The following is a 19,539-nucleotide window of genomic DNA, read 5'->3' on the forward strand; positions in this document are numbered from 1 at the left end:
AAGGGAAATCAGCCGATTCAAACAAAAACCTGACACAAATCTTGGATCAGAACTTAGCATGCTGCTTAAGCATTATCTTATCTCTGTGAAATATGGCATAAGGTGGACCAGCCACAAGAGCCTGAATTTCCCCTGCCCTTCAAAGTCTGTATAGATAGATGGTATAAAGAGCAAGTTGCCAGAGGCTTAAAAAGGGGTCCCATTAAACCAATTAAAACTATGCTGAGGTTCTAAGATGGAGGGAGCTCCCTAACTGGGGGGCAACACATTAATGAGACCCTTGAGGAATCTTAGGATGGCAAAATGTAGTATGACCTGAACAGTGGGATGTATTAATATTGCTGCTAAATATATTATTATGGCGCTAACAGATAGTCCAGAATATCAGGAAATCAGTTTTTAAGGTGACATTGTGCTGCCCAAATAGAAAACCTCTTTCATTAAGCTCAACAGGCCAGTCTAGTAGAGTTTTTTTCTGCTATGCACCAAAATGTTTTGGGCTTCAAATGAATACTTTTTCCTCAATGGAAATTAACCAGCCAGCATCCACACTGCAACAATGCTGGGTTCAGGAGTAGAATATGACCACAGTCCTATTAGATCACACAGGTAAGACAGGTTCTGTGACTGTGGGCTATGTTGACAGGTTCCTTACGTCTGAATACAAAAAACCATATGGGCCAAGCTGGCGCTAGTAGTATCATTACTGCTGAGCCCTGTGTGAGTTTCCTCAGGATGCTTGGTATTAATGGGATTTGTGGATAGATGTGCATGATCCCTGGTGTCCATGAGATGAGAAATGCACTGAACTTGGATCCTGGACTCAGACCTTCCCTTCCCAACCCCACCTTAAACAGGATGTTGATATTTCTTATTCTGAGCTGTAGCAAACAGGCCCATTGCTGGTTATCCCCACCTACAGAAGATGGTCTGCAGGGCAGAGTCCTTGACAGTCTACTGGTAGTTGTCTAAGAATTTCCTACTGATGTTCTGTAAGTCTGGTAGATGCAGAACCACTGATGAGTTTTGGTGACAAAGGCACCAGGTCCAAGATGAACAGCTACTTTGCAGAGCAGAAGTAGAAATGTTGTGAAAACTAGGCAAATAGCTAAGTTCTATGACACTTATGTGGAAGTCTTTTCTAGAGTCCAGAAGCCTTGGGTCTGAAAGTGGTCTAAGGGAGCTCCCCTCCCCTAGCTTTGAGGTATTGGTCCCCAGCATTTTGGAAGGCAGAGGTGGAAAAAGTGGTATTCCTTTGCACACCCAGCAAGGGTCCTTCCATGAATCTAATAATGAGAGGAATTCTAGTAAGACCTGAACCCTCATGTACATGTGATCATAGAGCCACAGGGTTAAAAGGAACCAAAGGGTCATCTAATCTAACCCCCTGCCAAGATGTAGGATTTGTTGTATCTAAACCATCCAAGACAGATGGCTATCCAGCCTTTTGAAAACCTTCAGTGAAGCAGCTTCCACAACCTCCCAACGCAGTCTGTTCCTACCTGTAAGAACAGTAGGACAATGGAAGTTTTTCCTGAGGTTGAATCCAAATCTGCTATGGTGTAGTTTGAACCCATTGCATCTTGTCCTGCTGTCTGTGGCAAGAGAACTTTTCTCCATCTTTTTTATGGCAGCCTTTCAAATATTTGAAGATCACTACCATGTCCCCCCTTAATCTTCTCTTTTCCCAAACTAAGCATACCCAATTCCTTCAGCCTTTGCTCACATGGCTTGCATTCCATCCCTTTGATCGTCTTTGTCACTTGCCTCTGGATCCTTTCCAGTTTCTCTACATCCTTTCTACACATTGCTGACCAAAACTGGACACAGTAATCTAGCTGAAGCCTAACCAGTGCTCAGTAGAGTTGTACTATCACCTTCCCTGATTTGCATGCTATGCCTCTATTAATGCAACCTAAAATTACATTTGCTTTTTTTGCAATGGTATAGCATTGTTGACTCAAGTAGAGGTTGTGATTGATCACAACACCCAGAACCTTGTCAGCAGTGCTGGTGCCAAGCCAGTTAGCCCCCATTCTGTATTTGTGCATTTGGTTTTTCTTCCTTAAGTGTAGCACCTCACATTTGTATTTGTTAAATTACATTTTGCTGATGTCTGCTGCATAGATACAAAGATTTGCATGGCACAAAGGTGAAGTCTGGCATATTGTGCGCATGTTTAGTCTTGAGGGAAAAAAGGCGAGAGGAAGACCTGATAACAGTCTTCAAATATGGTAAGGGCTGTTAAAAAGAGGACAGTGATCAATTGTTCCACTAAAAGGTAGGACAAGAAGTAATCAATTTAAACTGCAGGAAGGGAGATTTAGGTTAGATATTAGGAAAAACTTTCTAACTATAAGGATATGGAATATGTCACCAAGGGAGGTTGTGCAATCCTCTTATTATAGGTTTTTAAGAACAAGTTAGACAAACATTCCAGGGATGATCTAGATATACTTGATCCTGCCTCAACACAGGGGGATGGACTACTATTGAGGTCCCTTCCAGCCCTACACTTCTATGATTCTATAAGTGCACGAAGTCATATGACGCAGGAGTGAGATGCATACTCTTACAGACATTTGTAGTTGAGCCTGCAGCTGGGTTGATATGGTCTGCCATGGTCTCAAATCTCCCCTGTGCTAAGCAAGCTCTTGCTAATGAAGAAACTTACACAGCTCTTATACGTCCTATTTTTTTGGGTTGGCCATCTATTCTGATAGTTTTCAGAGTAGCAGCCATGTTAGTCTGTATTCGCAAAAAGAAAAGGAGTACTTGTGGCACCTTAGAGACTAACAAATTTGAGCATAAGCTTTCGTGAGCTACAGCTCACTTCATCGGATGAGCTGTAGCTCACGAAAGCTTATGCTCAAATAAATTTGTTAGTCTCTAAGGGGCCACAAGTACTCCTTTTCTTATTCTGATAGTAGTACTCATCCCCTGTATCCTCCAACGATGTTAGCCTTGATACTCCATTCATCCACTTCTTCGACAACAGTCAATTACTTTTCCTACACTGCCTCCTACGCATGGAATATCCTCTTAATTAGGATTCACCAATTCTGTTAATTCACTTCTGTTCATCAAATCTCTCCTTCAGACTCTTCCTGCATTGTCAACAAGAAATGAGTTTGTCGTCAACGAACAAACGACCGTCCAAAATTAAAGCAGCCATGTGATCTTATTGTAACAACTTTGGTCCTTCCTCTACCTAAAATTTGTTACTCAATCTCAACCTCATTCCTTGAATGGTCACAATATTTCAGTGCTCCAAGATTTCATTATGAGCTTTTCCTTCATGGCCTGAAACACATACTGATGAAGCAAGGAGCAGAACTCCAGAGAAATGGTGCAGGGCTTGGGTGGACCATTGCTGGAAGAGGCTTAGAATTTGCCAGTAGAGAAAACCTCCTCCAGCCTCAATTGGGCAATCAAGAGGAATTTGATAATAAAACCTAGATCTTTCCATCTCTAATTAATCCTGCAAATCCATCCCAGTCTGGAAGTTACAAATATTTCACCACAGTTTTCAACCCTCCATTTACAGAATGGTGGATTAAAAGACCAAATTAGATTCCTGTCTGTCTCTAAAATTACATGACTATATGGATGTGAATGTTATTTGATGTGATTATTCTGAAGTGTGTTTATGGTCTTGATTTAGTTCCCAGTAAGTATCCACGTCTCAGGTACCACCAATAACTAGCACTGATTTTGTAAATATCATGAAGCCAGCAACCAAAGGAGCACACTGACTGAACTATCATCACTCCAGAGGTGGTCTCTCAAGATTATGAATAAGGCTTCTTGGTCAGACAACATGAAGAAGCTTGGCATTGGTGCTGCCCTGTAGTATCTGTACTGTGGATAAACCAAGGAGCTCAGTTTACCCAGGGAATTCACCAGCACTAAATACATTAATTAAAATTTTAAACAGCCAAAGTCAGCTTCTGCCCTTGCCATTTTTCCAGTCTCTTCTCTCCCCCCATTCTCTCATCTCCCACATTTTATATTGAATCAGGTGCAGTTCCTGCTTACAATACCATGCTAGGGCTTTGCTGGACCTCCAACTCCTCCATTTCATGGTGTACCTGAGTTAAGTGAGAGGGGGCTATTTATATCTGCACGGTAAAAGTACACTTTTGGGGCATCTGGGTTAATGAATGCCAAACCTCCTGAGTAGCCTAATCAAAGAAACAGATTCTCTGATTTATTTATCAAATTCAAAACTTAATGTCTTGCAACTTAAGAAGAAAAGAAATTACACAACTGCTATGTCAAAAGGGAAACTTTACTCTGGACACTGGACTTGGCAGGCAAATGAAGGAAGAACAGCTTTTCAATTATTTCAAGTATTTAAGTATTTGTGATTTTAAAGTCTCCACAGAGATTTTTCTTACTGATTCAAAATCTTATTTTTTTAAGCAAAACTTCTAATATTTCAGAAATTAGATTCAAAACCAGATTCAATGTACCAAGTTAGTATTGTTTAAAAATACAAAAAATAATCTGTTCAGTTAAATGATGCAAGAGGTCAGGATATTCCATGAGTCAAGTAATCAGAAAATTTAACATGTTAATTCACTTTTTTGCAGTTTTTAAGAATCTAAAACAGTGTTTGATAAAAGGCAAATGTCTGCAAGAGAGCACAGCAAGCTTCGCTCTCTGTCCCAAACAAATACTAAAGAATGATGGAGTTAATGAGACCAGCAGCAGACAATATGAAAGTGGCTGTTTTTTCTATAACCTATAAATGAAATTTTTTTGTATAATTCTATAGAAACAGAGAAGCACAAACCTGGCTGTATTAGAAGCTCCAGGAGGTAACTAGAATGGTACAAACATGCACCACCTTCCACTACAAGGAGGAGTATTCCTTCAGCCAAACAAAAGGAATAGTACACAATCAGCATCTGTTTCACATAACTGCTTGGCTGCTGAAAGAAGAAATCTAAAAAAAGTATGAGTTTTAACAGTCAGTCCTTAAAGTATTTGAAATAAAACTTCATTGTGCTCAGGCAACTAGACAAGGCTTACAAGTTTCCAAAGGCTAAGTTTGCAAGGCAATTTTTAAATTAATTGAGTACATCACAAATTAAAATCTAAACGGAACTTTTCCCTTTTGACTGACATGCAGCAATGAATAGTGAACCTTTGAAGACCGATTCCTTTCAGCCTCTCCAGATTCTCAACATCAACTGCCCAGACAAGACTGCTATAGTACAGAAAACAAAACTCAGCCACAACATATTAGTGTTTGGGATGGGGGGTGGGGGGGAAGAGAATCTTACAAAACTAACCTAATACAGGCCCCTCTCCCTCAACATCAACAGCAGAAATTCCAGAACAAAGTTTAGCAGAGAAAGAGAAAAGTTACGAAAACTAAACTGGTAAGACCTATTTCTGTACACTGTTTATACCAGTACAGAAATGATGTGGTCTATTATATTCAGCAATTCTCCTCCACAAACAGAGAAAGGGGGGAAATATCAGGGGACAACACTGCCTGACAGGATCAACATGCTGATGTGCTGCAATCAAGTCAAAGGTGTTGCAGTCTTCACAGTGCTTCTACACAAAATATAAACATATGTAACAGCTGCCCTGCATCTCTTTCCAAGTGAGGTCTTCACTTTTCAGCCCTCCAAAAAGCCCTACCACCTCTTAAAAGAATCTTCACCCTAATCCAACAGAAAACATCCCTCACACTTGGAAAAATATTAAAAATACCCAACCATCAGACTGGGCACTGGAGGCCTTGAGTCTAAATCAGTATCTAGCTACCTGCCATCTAGCTTTAACTGACTGCATTTAGACTCCAAAATTTGGCCCCAAGTGACTTTACTTTGTGACATTGGGAAAGAATTGCACAGCTGAATAGAACTCAGATGTCACTCAGGCACCATGGTGACAAGTACAATATAAATTCATAGACAAATGTGTCATAATTAAGCCTACAATTCTGTCATAGAGGTCATTGATTCCATGACTTTCTGGGACCTCTGACTTCTTCTGGGCCAGCCCGGGGCCATCAGAACAGTGGTCTCCAGCCCGCCAGAGCAGCGGCTGGAGTTGGGTCAGCTGCAAGCCCTGGCAGCACTCTGTTTGTCCCTTCTCTGACCCCCCCCCCCGCACCCCCCAGGTATTTTTAGTAAAAGTCAGGGACAGGTCGCAGGCTTCCGTGAATTTTTCTTTATTGCCACGACCTGTCCGTGACTTCTACTAAATATAACCGTGACCCTTAGTCATAATCCCTATGCTATGCTCCAAACGCTAAAGGAGGTTGCAGCCTCCCTTTTGGAATGGATGACCAAGGCAAGACCATCAGCGTCTACAACAGGCGTGGACAAACTTTTTGGCCCAAGGGCCATATCTAGAAATAGACATTGTATGGCAGGCCACGAATGCTCACAAAATTGGGGTTGGAGTGCGGGAGGGGGTGAGGGCTCTGGCTGGGGGCTCAGGCTCTGGGGTGGAGTCAGAAATGAGGAGTTCAGGGTGCAGGAGGGAGCCCCAGGCTGGGACAGAGGATGGGGAATGGGGGTATGGGGAATGGAGTGGGGCTGAAGATGAGGGGCTTGGGGGTGCAGAAGGGTTGGGCTGGGACGGGGATCAGAGCTGGGGCAAGGGGTCAGGGCATGGGGGATGAGGGGGAGGGTTCCAGCTGGGGCTGTGAGCTCTGTGGTGGGGCTGAGGATGGGAGGGGTCTGGGGTGCAGAAGGGTGCTCCAGGATGGGACCGAGGAGTTCGGAGGGCGGGCGGGGAATCAGGGCTGGAGCAAGGGGTTGGGGTGCAGGCGAGGTGGCTCAGGGTGCAGGGTCCAGGCAGCACTTACCTCAAGCAAAACCCAGAAGCAGCAGCATGTCCCCCCCATTCCAGCTCCTACATGGAGGCATGGCCAGGCGGCTCTCCTGTTCACTGCCCCGTCCACAGACACTGCCCCTGCAGCTCCCACTGGTCACAGTTCCTGGTCAATGGGACCTGCGGGGGCAACGCTTGGGGTGGGGGCAGCATGCAGAGCCCCCGGCTGCTCCTATGCGTAGGAACCGAAGCAGGGACATGCCGCTGCTTCCGGGAGCCACGCGGAGTGGCCCCCAACCCTGCTCCCCATCTGGAGCGGAGCAAGCTCCAAACCCCACTTCCCAGCGGGGGCTCGAGTGCTGGATTAAAACAGCTGGTGGGCCGGAAGCGGTCTGTACTTTTCCCACCCCTGGTCTACAACATCTGGGCCTACAGTAACAAAGAGGGGCTACTTTAAGTTTAATAAGTGTTTATCTCAGAGCTTCCTCAACAATAAGTTAAACTAGGAAGGAACCATGGATCTGATTTTGTACAATGAAAGACTTCCCTCTAGAAGTCATCTAATTTTTCCATGACAGTCTTTAAGACAAGTAAGTTTAAGCCTTGTTGAAAGATTAATCCCTAAAAGTCAATTTGCTACTGTATTTATGTACCTATGGGAGTGAAGGGGGAAAAAAAAGATACAGACTATAAGTAGAAGTTCAGGGGAAAGACCAGAATTTTTTTCCCCCAACAGAAAAATCTTCTCATTTTATTTTATTAATACAGCTACCTGTTGGCCAGCCAAGCCATCAACTTAGACGTTTGTTAGTCAAACTGACCCTGTAATAGACAAACTAGGGAGAGAAACTTTTTTAAAAATAGGAAAATGTACAACCAAAGTTGGCAGGGGGATTAGTGGGCAAGTAACTTACCTGATTCAAACTATTTTTTTTTTTTAATTGACTGGATTTCAAGTCATCTGTGTCCCCTTAATCCTTTGGAAATTGGCTACTCCTGAAATGTTTTACACCTCAAGGAGAGGACCATTTCTAGAGTAGAGGCTCAAATGTAAGAGGCTCAAATGCAACAAATGCTTCCTCTTACACGTCATCATCTGTGATGCAGGTAACTAGTAATGGGGATAAGAGAGTACCTTTGATCTGTGTTGTCACTCTAGCAAGGCTACAATTTGGCCCTAAATTTATTATATTTATATTATGTACACTCATCCTTAGGGTTCAAGAGATTAAAAGACATGCCATGCAGTATAATCCAATTTATTTTATGAATTGCTTGCACATTCCTCAAGTTGTGATGCTTTGATATAATCCAATGTATAAATGAATTTCAGTCACAAATTTTTCATTATTCTGACATTTAAAATAATTATGTGACAAAACAAGCAGAAATCTTAAATATTCCAGAGCCCCTATCTTTTACAAACTCCCTATTTAGTGTGCCTATAGTGAAGTAATCAATTAGTGGTGTTCTACTGTGGGGCTTAGATACTGTACCTTTATACAGTGAAATGAAAGTAAAATACCAATCAGATATGCAAGTGATTAAAAGTGTTATACCTCCAAGTTCTTTTACATTCAAGACGGCATTCTGGAATGGCACTGCTTTTATGCTAAAACCTAAAATTAGAAACAAAAAGTGTTAGTAACTTATTTGGTAAGGTATTTTGAAATAGACTGTATCCATTAAAACTATTATATTCACTGTGGTTTGAGATAGGCTACTCAGGCACATTAAATATAGATTGCATAGAAGCAAATCAATTAATACAAGTAGACCTATAAGGAGGGCCCTACCAAATTCAGGATCCATTTTGGTTAATTTCACAGGGTTTTAAAAATGGTAAATTTCATGGTTTCAGATATTTAAATCTGAAATTTCACAGTGTTGTAACCATGGGGGTCACAAGCCAAAAGGTGGTCCCCGGAGGGGGGGGGGGGCACGTCTCAGTATTGCCACCCTTGCTTCTGCACTACTACCTTCAGAGGGCAGCTGCCGGCCAGGTGCCCAGCTCTGAAGGCAGCACCACTGCCAGCAGCCGCGCAGAAGTAAAGGTGGCAATACCATACCAAGACACCCTCAATTCTGCACTGCTGCTGCCGCAGCGATGCTTTCTGAGCTGAGCTCCGACCCAGCAGATGCAAAGCTTCCTGCAGCCGGGAGGTTCCTGGAGGTGGGTCTGATCCAGCCCTAGGAGCAGCCCGTGCAGGGAAAGAGGAAGTCCCGTCCCTCCCCAGCCCATCTGGGATTAGCAACTGGAGTCTGGTGCAAAGTAGGAGCCCCTGGCCAGGGGACTTCCAGGCCTGCCTCTCCCCAGCTCCAGCACTTGGGAGTTCAAGAGACCTTGGGTTGGCTGTAGGAAAAGGGCAGGGGGGTTATCACGGTGACCCCTGACCACGGGGCCCTGGGCAGTTGCCCACCTGTAAGGTTGACCCTTCTCCCCCCGCAGAAAATGACGACCTCCCCATACCATGCCACCCTCACTTCTGTACGCTGCTGGTGGCGGCGTTACCTTCAGAGCTGGGCTCCTGGCCAGCAGATGCCGTTCTCCGGGCGCCCCGCTGTGTGAAATCTGGTTTCCCCTACAATAGCCAGATTTCACGGGGGAGATCAAATTTCACAGTCTGACACATTTTTCATGGCTGTGAATTTGGTAGGGCCCTACCTATTATCTTGCCAATATAACCTTTCTATAAATAGGGATTTTATTAGCTTAGCCACAGACACTCCATTCTGCTAATAACTCGTGCAACAAAGCATTACCCCCATCTCCCACATTCTTACTTAAAAGTGGTGTGGGAATGTAAGTCCAAAAAATAGAAATTGATAGAATACGCATGTTTTTTGGCAATCCCCATTCAATTTTTTTTTTTTTTTTTTTTTAATACTGAAACTGAAGTTTTGCATTATTAATAATAGGAGGTAACCATTCTAGGATTTTTAACATAGAAAGAGACTGGGAAAATAAATTGAACTGCATACGTTGTTTTACTTAAGTATGCTTTTCTTGGTCACTCTTAATATTAAGGTTGATGAAGGGATATAAATTATGTAGTAGACATTACAACCCTGTTACACACATGAGTAGTATGTACTCTAGATGGTTAAACACTTCAGTAGGTGTTATGTATGTTTATAAGCCATGGATATAACCAACCTGTTGACCGATTGGACTAAATCTGTAACCATTTATTAACCTTAATATTAAAATATTGATTAATCATTTATTAGCCCTTTATAAACTATAAACAGAACAAGATCCCAGATGCATAGGAAGAAGCAACACACCTGAAGCTGCTCCAGGTGTCAATGAGTGGCATTCCAACCCAGCACACTGGGTCCCAAGCACCAGTCCGGTTAGGCCCAGCTGCCCCTGGCACCTCGGCACAATCTGCTGCTCTAGGCAGGTGCCTAGTTTGCCTAGAGCATCTTCTTGCCCCTAGTTAATAAGGGGGGGAAAACATCTGTCTCCCACCAATTACTAAGCAGCAGCAGAGGAGCACTATACACTGTTGGGGGTTTCCAGGAGTCTCACGGTGACCAGTAGGGCCTCAGTGAGGACAGGGCGAAGTCACCCCAGGATCTCAAAAATGCAGAAAGGGTGGCAGCAGCGGTGGGAGGCACCATAGGACCCAAAGAAGGCTTTTCCTTGGCCAGCGCTGGGTGAGTGGACCCTGTAGGAGCCTGGGGTTTGAGGACCAAACTGAACTCCTCCTCTCCCACCTCACTCCCAATTCATATGCAGGATCATGTGCAGTGGGGAAGGGCAGCCAGGGAAACATATGGGGGTTTGGAGGAAGCTTGGAGTAGCAACAGTTTGAGCCAGAGGAGAAAAGCCAGGTGGTGCCTTGCAGAGGAGGCTGGACTAGGCCCCCTTAACACAGAATAATGAATTGGTGTCGTCCACAGCAAGGGGGGGCACAATGGGGAACAGAGAGGCTGCCTGAGCTCTCATCCCACTGCAGAGCAAGTGCACGTAGGATGGGAGGAAGGCTGTCCAGTGTTACAGCTAGTATGGCAGCACCCTCTACTCACCAAAGAGTTGTGTGTTCCCTCTTACAAGGGGGTGGGCAGATGGGTGGACTCTCACCACCACAGAGCTGTGAGGGGCAGGAAGGAGAATAGGGGAGATACAGGGACATTCCCACAGTTTGGAATTTCTTACAGGGATTCCCCAAATCCTAGAGTCCAGACACTGAAGGGTACATAAGCAACAGCATTGGCATTCTATAAGCTTTGCAGAGTTCTGGGACCAGGCCACAGCAGAGCAATGGGTCTCCCCAGCAGGCAGAATGTTACAGACCAAACACCTTTGATCCATCTCGCAGAAGGAACTTAGGGATGGGGCCACAGACCATTGATAGAGTTCCCTTTGTGAGGGGGGCATATGTATAGCGAGCACCTCTGTAGGTAACAGAAATTGGGGAAACTGAGGCACAGCTCAGGGCAGCTGCAGCCAATACTCCAGTCGAAACTGGCAACGAAATTTGGAAAAACTGAGGCACAGTTCAGGGCGTCTGAAGCTAAGATTCCAGCGTAAATTGAGGACCAACACTGGGGGGAAAAGGTACAGATCAGGGTTGTTATGGCCAAGGTCCCAGCAGATATTGAGAATCAAATGTGGGGAAACTGAGGCACGGCCCAGGATGGCTGTGGCCAAGATTCCCATGGAAACTGGATCACAGCCCAATGTTGCTGCAGCTAAACCGCAACCAAAACTGGCGAAACAGGCACAGTATTCAAGCTATAGGTGCAGCAATTGGAAGGCTGCGATCTAAGACAAAGGACTTTTACAGAGAGTGGCCCTGGATATTGAGGGACACCTCAGTCATGGACCCTGAAATGCAACACACTGAGGCAGGACAAACACCCACCCTCCCATTTATGGAATCAGAGTAGAATTGAGTTTCTTTAAGATCTAATGTGGGCATTATGCTAGTTGCCCTTTTTCCTTGGGGGCTGGGAAGGAATTTTTCCCTCATCACCAAATAGGCCTAGGTGGAGAGGGTTTCTTCACCTCCCCCACAGCAGGTCAGGGAGGTTAGGTTAATATAGCAGATATCCAGTGCAGGTACTTGTTATGGAAGGGACACTGATTGGATAAAATTGATTGGAAGGGGATTTAAAGGAAAGCACCCCCACCCCTTCAGGAAGCTGGGGAAGGGGAGTTTGGGGCTCCTAACTTTAGTATAGCACACACAGTATCAACATGTTTACACATGCAATATCTTTGAAGGGGTTTGGTCAGGTACAATTCTGAGGGATGCCCAGGTTTGCCAATCCAGCACTGTATTTCTTGCTGAACAGAACAGAAGAACTGACATACCAGGACAGTCCGGTCACTTCCGGTACTCTGGTTCAGACACTGGCCAATAACAGATGCTTCAGAGAAAGATGCAAGAAACCCTGCAGAGATCACTTATGGAATAATCTTCCCACACAGCAAGTTTCTTCCTAACTGAGGAGCTGGATGTTGGTTTATGCCCTGAATCAGGAGGGTTTTATCCCTTTAAAGTCTATACTCTGAAACCTATGATATAACTGTAATGGCAATGAATTCCACAGGTTAAGTACACAGTGTGTAAGAAACAGTATTACCTTGAATCAGTTTTAAATTTCTTACCATTCTATTTTATTTAAATTATTAAAATATGAGGATATTGAGCACACCATGAAAACCAGTTAAGGCTGCTCATGGACAAGAATGCAAAACTCAAAACCACATATATGAAACACAGTGTAAACTTACATACCTACATACACCAACTTCTCACACAAACACTGCCACACACCCCCTCCCTATTACACTATCAAATGAACTGTACTCAATCACTCGGGTCACATATCTAGAAAAACATCACATCACAAGATTGTTCTTCCTCCTCTATGACCTAATCTCTCCTTATTAATTTTATACCCAGGTATTTGTTTTTGTCATTTCACCATTTTTCATTAATGCATAGTGTGTCACAATCATCTCTTATTGACAGGCATCCTGGTTCTCCTATGTTTGTTTTTAAGCTTCTTGCATTGGCATAGATACATTTATAAGTTTTAGTTATGTCTGTTTATATTTAACTCTTTTCTTTCACCCTGTTGTTTTTTGTAGAATTTATCTCTGATCTAAACCTGCCCCAGCTCAATTCCTCTCCTCCACTGACCAAAGAGAAAGGATTATGACCAAAAACAAACACTGACCATTGATGAAGTTTCCTTTTGGTTACTTACACATTCCACAGTGCTGCACTGACTGATTTTGGAAGGACCTAAATCCTAATGTGTATCCTCTAGTTTCCTCATCTCACCCCATTTACTATCACCTTTTCCCCCCACTTTGTGCCTATGTAGCAAAGCCCCTTAAGGAATAAGACTTCAAAGGTTTCTTTCTTCCCTTTTTGGTGTCTATGGAAAAATCCACAGGGGGTAGGACTTTTAGAAATTAACAATTTAGATACACCACCCATGTTACTGGAGAGCTCTCTCTCTTTTAAAATGCACAAGATTGTACATGTTTTTGTGAAAATTCCCCAGGAAAGAATATCACTAAATTTTGCGAGAATAAGCTGCCTTTGCACCTTCGTTAATGACGCAGTTCAAAACACTGTTAAAAAGATTATTTTAAAAATGAATTACTATGCTGAAGATCTACACAGCCTTCAGCACATACTTTAAACCTAACCCAGTTAGTGTAGCCATTCATCTTTAAACAAAATATAACACACACACACACTCACTTTTCAAACTATACACACACCCCACACAGTAGTACAATGAACATGGAACTAACTAGGAAGTGGCCAAGGGAATAAATATGTTCTATTTGGATAACTGATATAAATATATTAGGAATCAAACTTTAAAAAATTGTTACTGTAAATTCAAAATTTCTGGGCTACAAAAGTATCAAGGATTAGCTTTATTTTACATATTAGTTATTTAGTTCCCATAATCCTTTTCCATCATGTGCATTTGAATTATTAATAGAGAAACAAATATATGAGATGAATTGGAGGGCGGGTATTTTATTAGTTATTATTATTATTATTATTATAAGGAATAAACCTAATGTGTAATTTAACTGACAATCATCTAAAGTATTAGAAACATTACTTTTGGTTGAAAAAAATATTCCTGACAGCAGCATCATACCTGTTGTAGACACTATATTCTCTGGGCTTTCACTGCAAAGCTGTGACAGTAGACTTGTCTTGCCAGAACCAGTGAGACCTATACAAACCAAGTCATATTCAGGTCGTGGAGGTGGTGGTCCCTTGCAGCAAAGCGCTTTAAAACACTGCCAGGAAAAACAAAAAAAGACTTCTCATATTCTATAACAAAATTTAAAAATTCCAGTTCACAAAATTAAAGGCAACAAAGACAAGCAAAACAGTCTTTTTTCTAAATGTCCTGGTACAATCAGCATTTACTACACTATGATTAGCCCAACCGGAGTCTAAAAAAACAGATTTTTAAGAAAGCATTAGTGTATTAATTTTTCACCTAGATCTGATATGCATGGGATGGGCAATCTGATTTAATTTCCTGAATATCATTAAAAAATGCACACTTAATGAGATAAGTGTGGATGCTATTCAAATATTTGTCCAACCATGTTTGCTGCCATCATTAGAGTCAGCAGGAGATGCAAGTGGTAGCCACATTTGTACCTAATGCCATACCTGGCCCAACTAGCAAGCAGTTTTAGAGCTGCTACTTGCCAAACTGTCGCAGCCTCGGGAAATCTTTTGGCGCCATTGTCTTCATCCCCTCTCCAATATTCCCCTACTTGTACTTTCAAGGGGATGCCGTCCAGTTTACAGTCAGCTTGAACTGGCTTTCAGGATATCTTTTATAACAGTTAAAACAAACACACTATGTAGGTTTACTAATGTACACATTTTAGGAGCAAATTACACCTTGTTCACCGCACTATACAATAGAGAGGTGTAAATTAATCATTGTGTCACTGCATGAAGAACTAAACTGCCTAAACTAGGTCTTCCTGCTAGCAACATACATGCCTCTTAAGAGCCAGTGCAGCAATTTAATTAGTACTTTAGACCTTTATATATGCATTACAGGTAAAATCTTTACAAACCATTCAAAAGATCGCCATTCTGACAAAACCAGTGCTAAAGGCTTCTGCATAATATTTATATTCAAGTATGAACAATCACCACATTTTAGTTAAGTCTATAAAATGCATTGCCCAAAACAAAGCATTCTCTCAGCAAGCACTCATCAGTATCAACTACCCCCCAAGAGTAGGGCACAAAGTAGCTGTAGCAAGTGATAGACAATTCATGACTGGCTACATATTTGAAACACACACACGCACGCACACGATAAAATCCATCACTAGGTATCAAATCCAGCAGCTTCAGCACCAGAAATGTGAGTCTACCACCTAGCTAAAGTAGCAGTACTTGTAAATAGCAAGCGAGGACATTACAGGACACCAACTAGAGGGAGACATGAACACACAGCCAGTTTACTATGATGCTACATTTATAATGGGATTATTTTGGATTAAATGATATATTATTGATAATGAATTTAATCTGGAGGAATGTTAACATTTTAATGGTTCTTTTGAAAACAATATGCATAACATTCAACCTCTTATTTTAAACACATCAAGGCTTGAATTTTCATATCCATGTGTCCCTATTTGAGTGGTAGATAATAGGTCTGTCTGAGGGCAGGATTTGACAGTATCAGTCTTGTTACATATTTTTTCTTGTCTATGCCTGCATAAAGATTAACACACTGCAAATATACACAATTCCAAAGCAAAATGTTTCATTCTGCAGTCTTATTGGTTTGTTCCCTTACACCAGCCAGTCTAAAGAAACAATCTTCATAAACAAAACAACAATGGCACACAAAATAGGAAGAATCCATGCTGACTTTCAGATTCCAGGCAGAGTACGCAATGGTGACAGGAAAACCCCTGACTTATTTGTGAACCAAGCAAGTTTTATATGAAACTTGAGATTCAACATCAAACAAACTCATTTTTTTTCCTCCAAAGCCATTTTCCACACATTAGTCAACATAGCTTCTTTATTCCCTTTATAAAAGCCAAAGTGCAAATATATGATTTGCCCAAAAATATTCACTTACAATTAATGTAGTTAAATAGAGAAAATATCAATTTTTGTATTTAGAAAGAATATAGGCTTTACTGCAATATGTTTGTTATTTTCTTATCTTATAAATAGTGAATTTTCTTGCATATTGAATGTAATATTTTATTTTGTTGACATAAAAGGAATAAGTTCTTAAACCATTTAATGTGTTGGCCTGAAAATATTTCCACAATTTAAAAGGCTACACATACTTTTTATCATTGGCCAAGTTTAAAAACAAATCAGCTTCTTCCCACAACTCTGTACTACAGGCAAAATGTTTCCGGTGCTACCATCAGTAACACATTTAAAGATTATATAAAACAGTTTTTAAGACTTCCATTGCTTAGTAATCTATATTTACCCATCTCACTAGCCAATAGTTTTATAAGCAAGACACATTTTAAACCCAACTATAGCCATTCACACTAAGAAAGTTATCCTTTAACAATGCTGGGCAACCACCATTGTCTTCCCACTCTGCAGGGGTAGAAAATTGTTTGGCTATTAATGCAAATGGGCCACACCATTTGAATATTCATTACAGAGATCAGACCTCACAGCTCTGGAAGCCATATTTATTATTATTTGTATTATCATAACACCTATGAGTCCCAGTCATGGACCAGAACCCCATTGTGCTAGGCACAGAACAGAAAGACAGTCTCCTGCTCCAAAGCGCTCACAGCCCAAATAGACAAGACAGGCATAGGGTGAAGGAAGGAATAGAACACACAAGCAGAGTAAACAATGTGAGGGCATGTTTGTTCCATGATTTCTTCCCCGCCTTTAGGAGGGTGTAAGGTAAACAGAAAGAAAAGAGATGGGAAATCAGTCATTGAAGGAAAAGAGTGAAGGGAACAAGGCAGGGGAAAAAAATAAAAAGGGCAGACATGGAGTGATGCTGAGAAGAGACCATGAGGGAGGATTGGAGCAATCAGCACAGGTCAGAGAAAGTCCAGTCAAAATTAGCCATTTCATTTTCAACCCTGTTTTGGTGGACTGAGTGGGGGATTGAAGAAAAAAAGCAAATGGTTAATATCTCACTGTCAATCACAGGACATTTTCTTAGTGCAGACAGGGTCTTTAACTTGAGTCATCCCTAAATATCTCATTTCTGTTACCTCCCACCTAGTTGTCATAAGGCTTTTAAGTTTAAAAAAATATATATATTTTTTTCTTTTTCACAGGTGTGGGCCCAAAAGATGTCACATTAATAAAAAAGTAACACTTAAGTCACATCCATGTGTAAAGGAAAGAGGAAAATTTGCCCAATTTTTTGTTAAAAAACTCTTGATAAGAAACATTTGTGTGCTTGTTAGAAAGATGATATCAAGTATACAGTAAAATTTCAGGGGTGTGTGTATGTACGTGTACGTGAAGTAGCTCGTTAATAATTTAGCCAATTGAACTTTAAGACTGTTGTGAGTGCAGAACTTTTACAACAGCATTTAATTTTATCTTTTGTTACTCTTACAGGCCCATCAGCTCACATAGCTTCTTGTTGCCCCAAGAAAAATCTACAATCAGAACTGTAGCTGAATGATGTTTTTAATGCACTCAATGAGGTTGTTATTCCTATGTCAATAAAATGCATTCTAATATTTAAAGGTGTGTATGTGGTGTTTTGGAATGCAATAATAGTTTATCTTATCTATATACATATCCCTTGCAATCCTGGGTCTGATTTATTACATTGTAAAGCATTTTAAGATCATGTTAACAACAATTACTGTAGATATTACAAGTGTACACTGCGCTCTACAAAACATCTTTGGACACATTTATTGCCCCAAACGAAAAGCAATATTTAAAACCATACTACATATTCAGAGATCTCATGGAGTGTATTAAAAAACATGACTAACAGGGCACACTAACAGAGCAGCAATCCCTGTCCTAATAGTGAGTTGCACTGTCAGTCCCACTCTTGGAACCTCCCCCTCTTATGATCCTCATATTCAACCTTCTGGGCGAGTGTGCCCACATTCACAAGGAAATTGCATAAGCCTTACTTTGTAGGACCAGTTTTAGACTCTAGAATATTAACTGTCAAAAAATCAACAATTAAACAAAGTGACAAATGGACACTGATAAGATCAACAGTCCAGAATTTAACTATTATTAACGAGCTACTGCAAAAACAAAACAAAAAACAAAAAAAAAGCACCACAACTGAAATTTTACTATATATTTGATATTGTTCTTCCCAGGACACTGACAGTCTCCTACTCTTTTCAGAAACTGCTATGAGATATTTAACATCCTCTAAGAACGGCCATACTGGGTCAGACCAAAGATCCATCTAGCCAAGGATCCAGTCTTCCGACAGTGGCCAATGCCAGGTGCCCCAGAGGGACTGAGCAGAACAGGTAATCATCAAGTGATCCATGCCCTGTCACCCATTCCCAGCTTCTGGCAAACAGAGGCTAGGGACACCATCCCTGCCCATTCTGGCTAATAGCCATTGATGGACCCATCCTCCATGAATTTATCTAGTTCTTTTTTGAACCCTGTTATAGTCTTGGCCTTCACAACGTTCTCTGGCAGAGAGTTCTGCAGGTTGACTGTGCGTTGTGTGAAAAAATACTTCCATTTGTTTTAAATCTGCTGCCTATTAATTTCATTTGGTGACCCTTAGTTCTTGTGTTATGAGAAGGGGTAAAAAACACTTCCTTATTTACTTTCTCCACACCCAGACAGGATTTTATAGACCTCTATCATATCACCCCTTTAGTCGTCTCTTTTCCAAACTGAGAATTCCCAGTCTTATTAATCGCTGCTCATACAGAAGCTGTACCAGACCTCTAATAATTTTTGCTGCCCTTTTCTGAACCTTTTCCAGAGAATAGCAGAGGGCAGGGAACACTAACAAAGCAGCAATCCCTGTCCTAATAGTGAGTTGCACTGTCAGCCCCACTCTTGGAACTCCCCCTCTTATGGTCCTCAAACTCAACCTTCTGGGCAAGTATGCCAACATTCACAAGGACATTGCATAAGCCTTACTTTGTGGGACCAGTTTTAGACTCTAGAATATTATTAACTGTCAAAAATCAACAATTAAACGAAGTGACAAATGGGCACTGATCAGATCAACAGTCCTGAATTTAACTAGCATGAGAAGTACACACACTTTCAACAATTGCATTAAAGATGTTTTTAATTTGTTTTAAACAAAGGTCTTCAGCTCTACTTCTCATCAGTAGACAAGGTAGTGAAATATTCAAGATTCAAAATTTCATTTTCCTGGCTGTTTACTAAAACCAAGACTACAGGGACATTAGGAAGTACTATGTGCATGAGCCCACAAACACACAGCTGGTAGGAGCTAGTTTTAGGCTTCCCAGCCTTCATAGCTTCCCTAAAGCTAAGAAGGTACAAGAATTATGAGCAATGGCTAAACTCTGTCATCACCTATCCCAGTCTTCCAAGGTGTTTGTAGCACAGGTGTTGCCATTGTTTCAGAATAGTACTGGACTCATGAGTATTGCACTACACGGCACTCTTTGGCACTTGCTCTGGTGAAAGGAAAGTCTCTCATACACTACTTCAATTTAAAAGCTGTAACATATAAAGTTCTTAAAAATCCATTTTTATAAGTATCAGA

General features: G+C 41.5%; 1 protein-coding gene across 4 annotated transcripts in view; it reads right to left on the bottom strand.

The window, feature by feature from the left end:
• ARL15 (ARF like GTPase 15) overlaps positions 1 to 19,539 on the bottom strand; it is a 335,565-nt gene that overhangs the window by 190,963 nt on the left and 125,063 nt on the right. For 2 of the 4 annotated variants that reach the window (XM_084629128.1, XM_084629129.1), the window contains 3 exons: positions 13,951 to 14,095; positions 8,361 to 8,420; positions 4,799 to 4,951 (listed from right to left, as the gene is read on the bottom strand). In XM_084629128.1, coding sequence (XP_084485254.1) covers positions 4,799 to 4,951; positions 8,361 to 8,420; positions 13,951 to 14,095 — 358 coding nt within the window. The remainder of the gene's footprint in view (positions 1 to 4,798; positions 4,952 to 8,360; positions 8,421 to 13,950; positions 14,096 to 19,539) is intronic. The other 2 variants (XM_084629130.1, XM_084629131.1) reach the window with 2 other exon arrangements.

The sequence above is a fragment of the Lepidochelys olivacea genome (genome assembly GCF_965140295.1).
Source record: "Lepidochelys olivacea isolate rLepOli2 genome assembly, chromosome: 5".
In the NCBI taxonomy this organism is placed as follows: domain Eukaryota; kingdom Metazoa; phylum Chordata; order Testudines; family Cheloniidae; genus Lepidochelys; species Lepidochelys olivacea.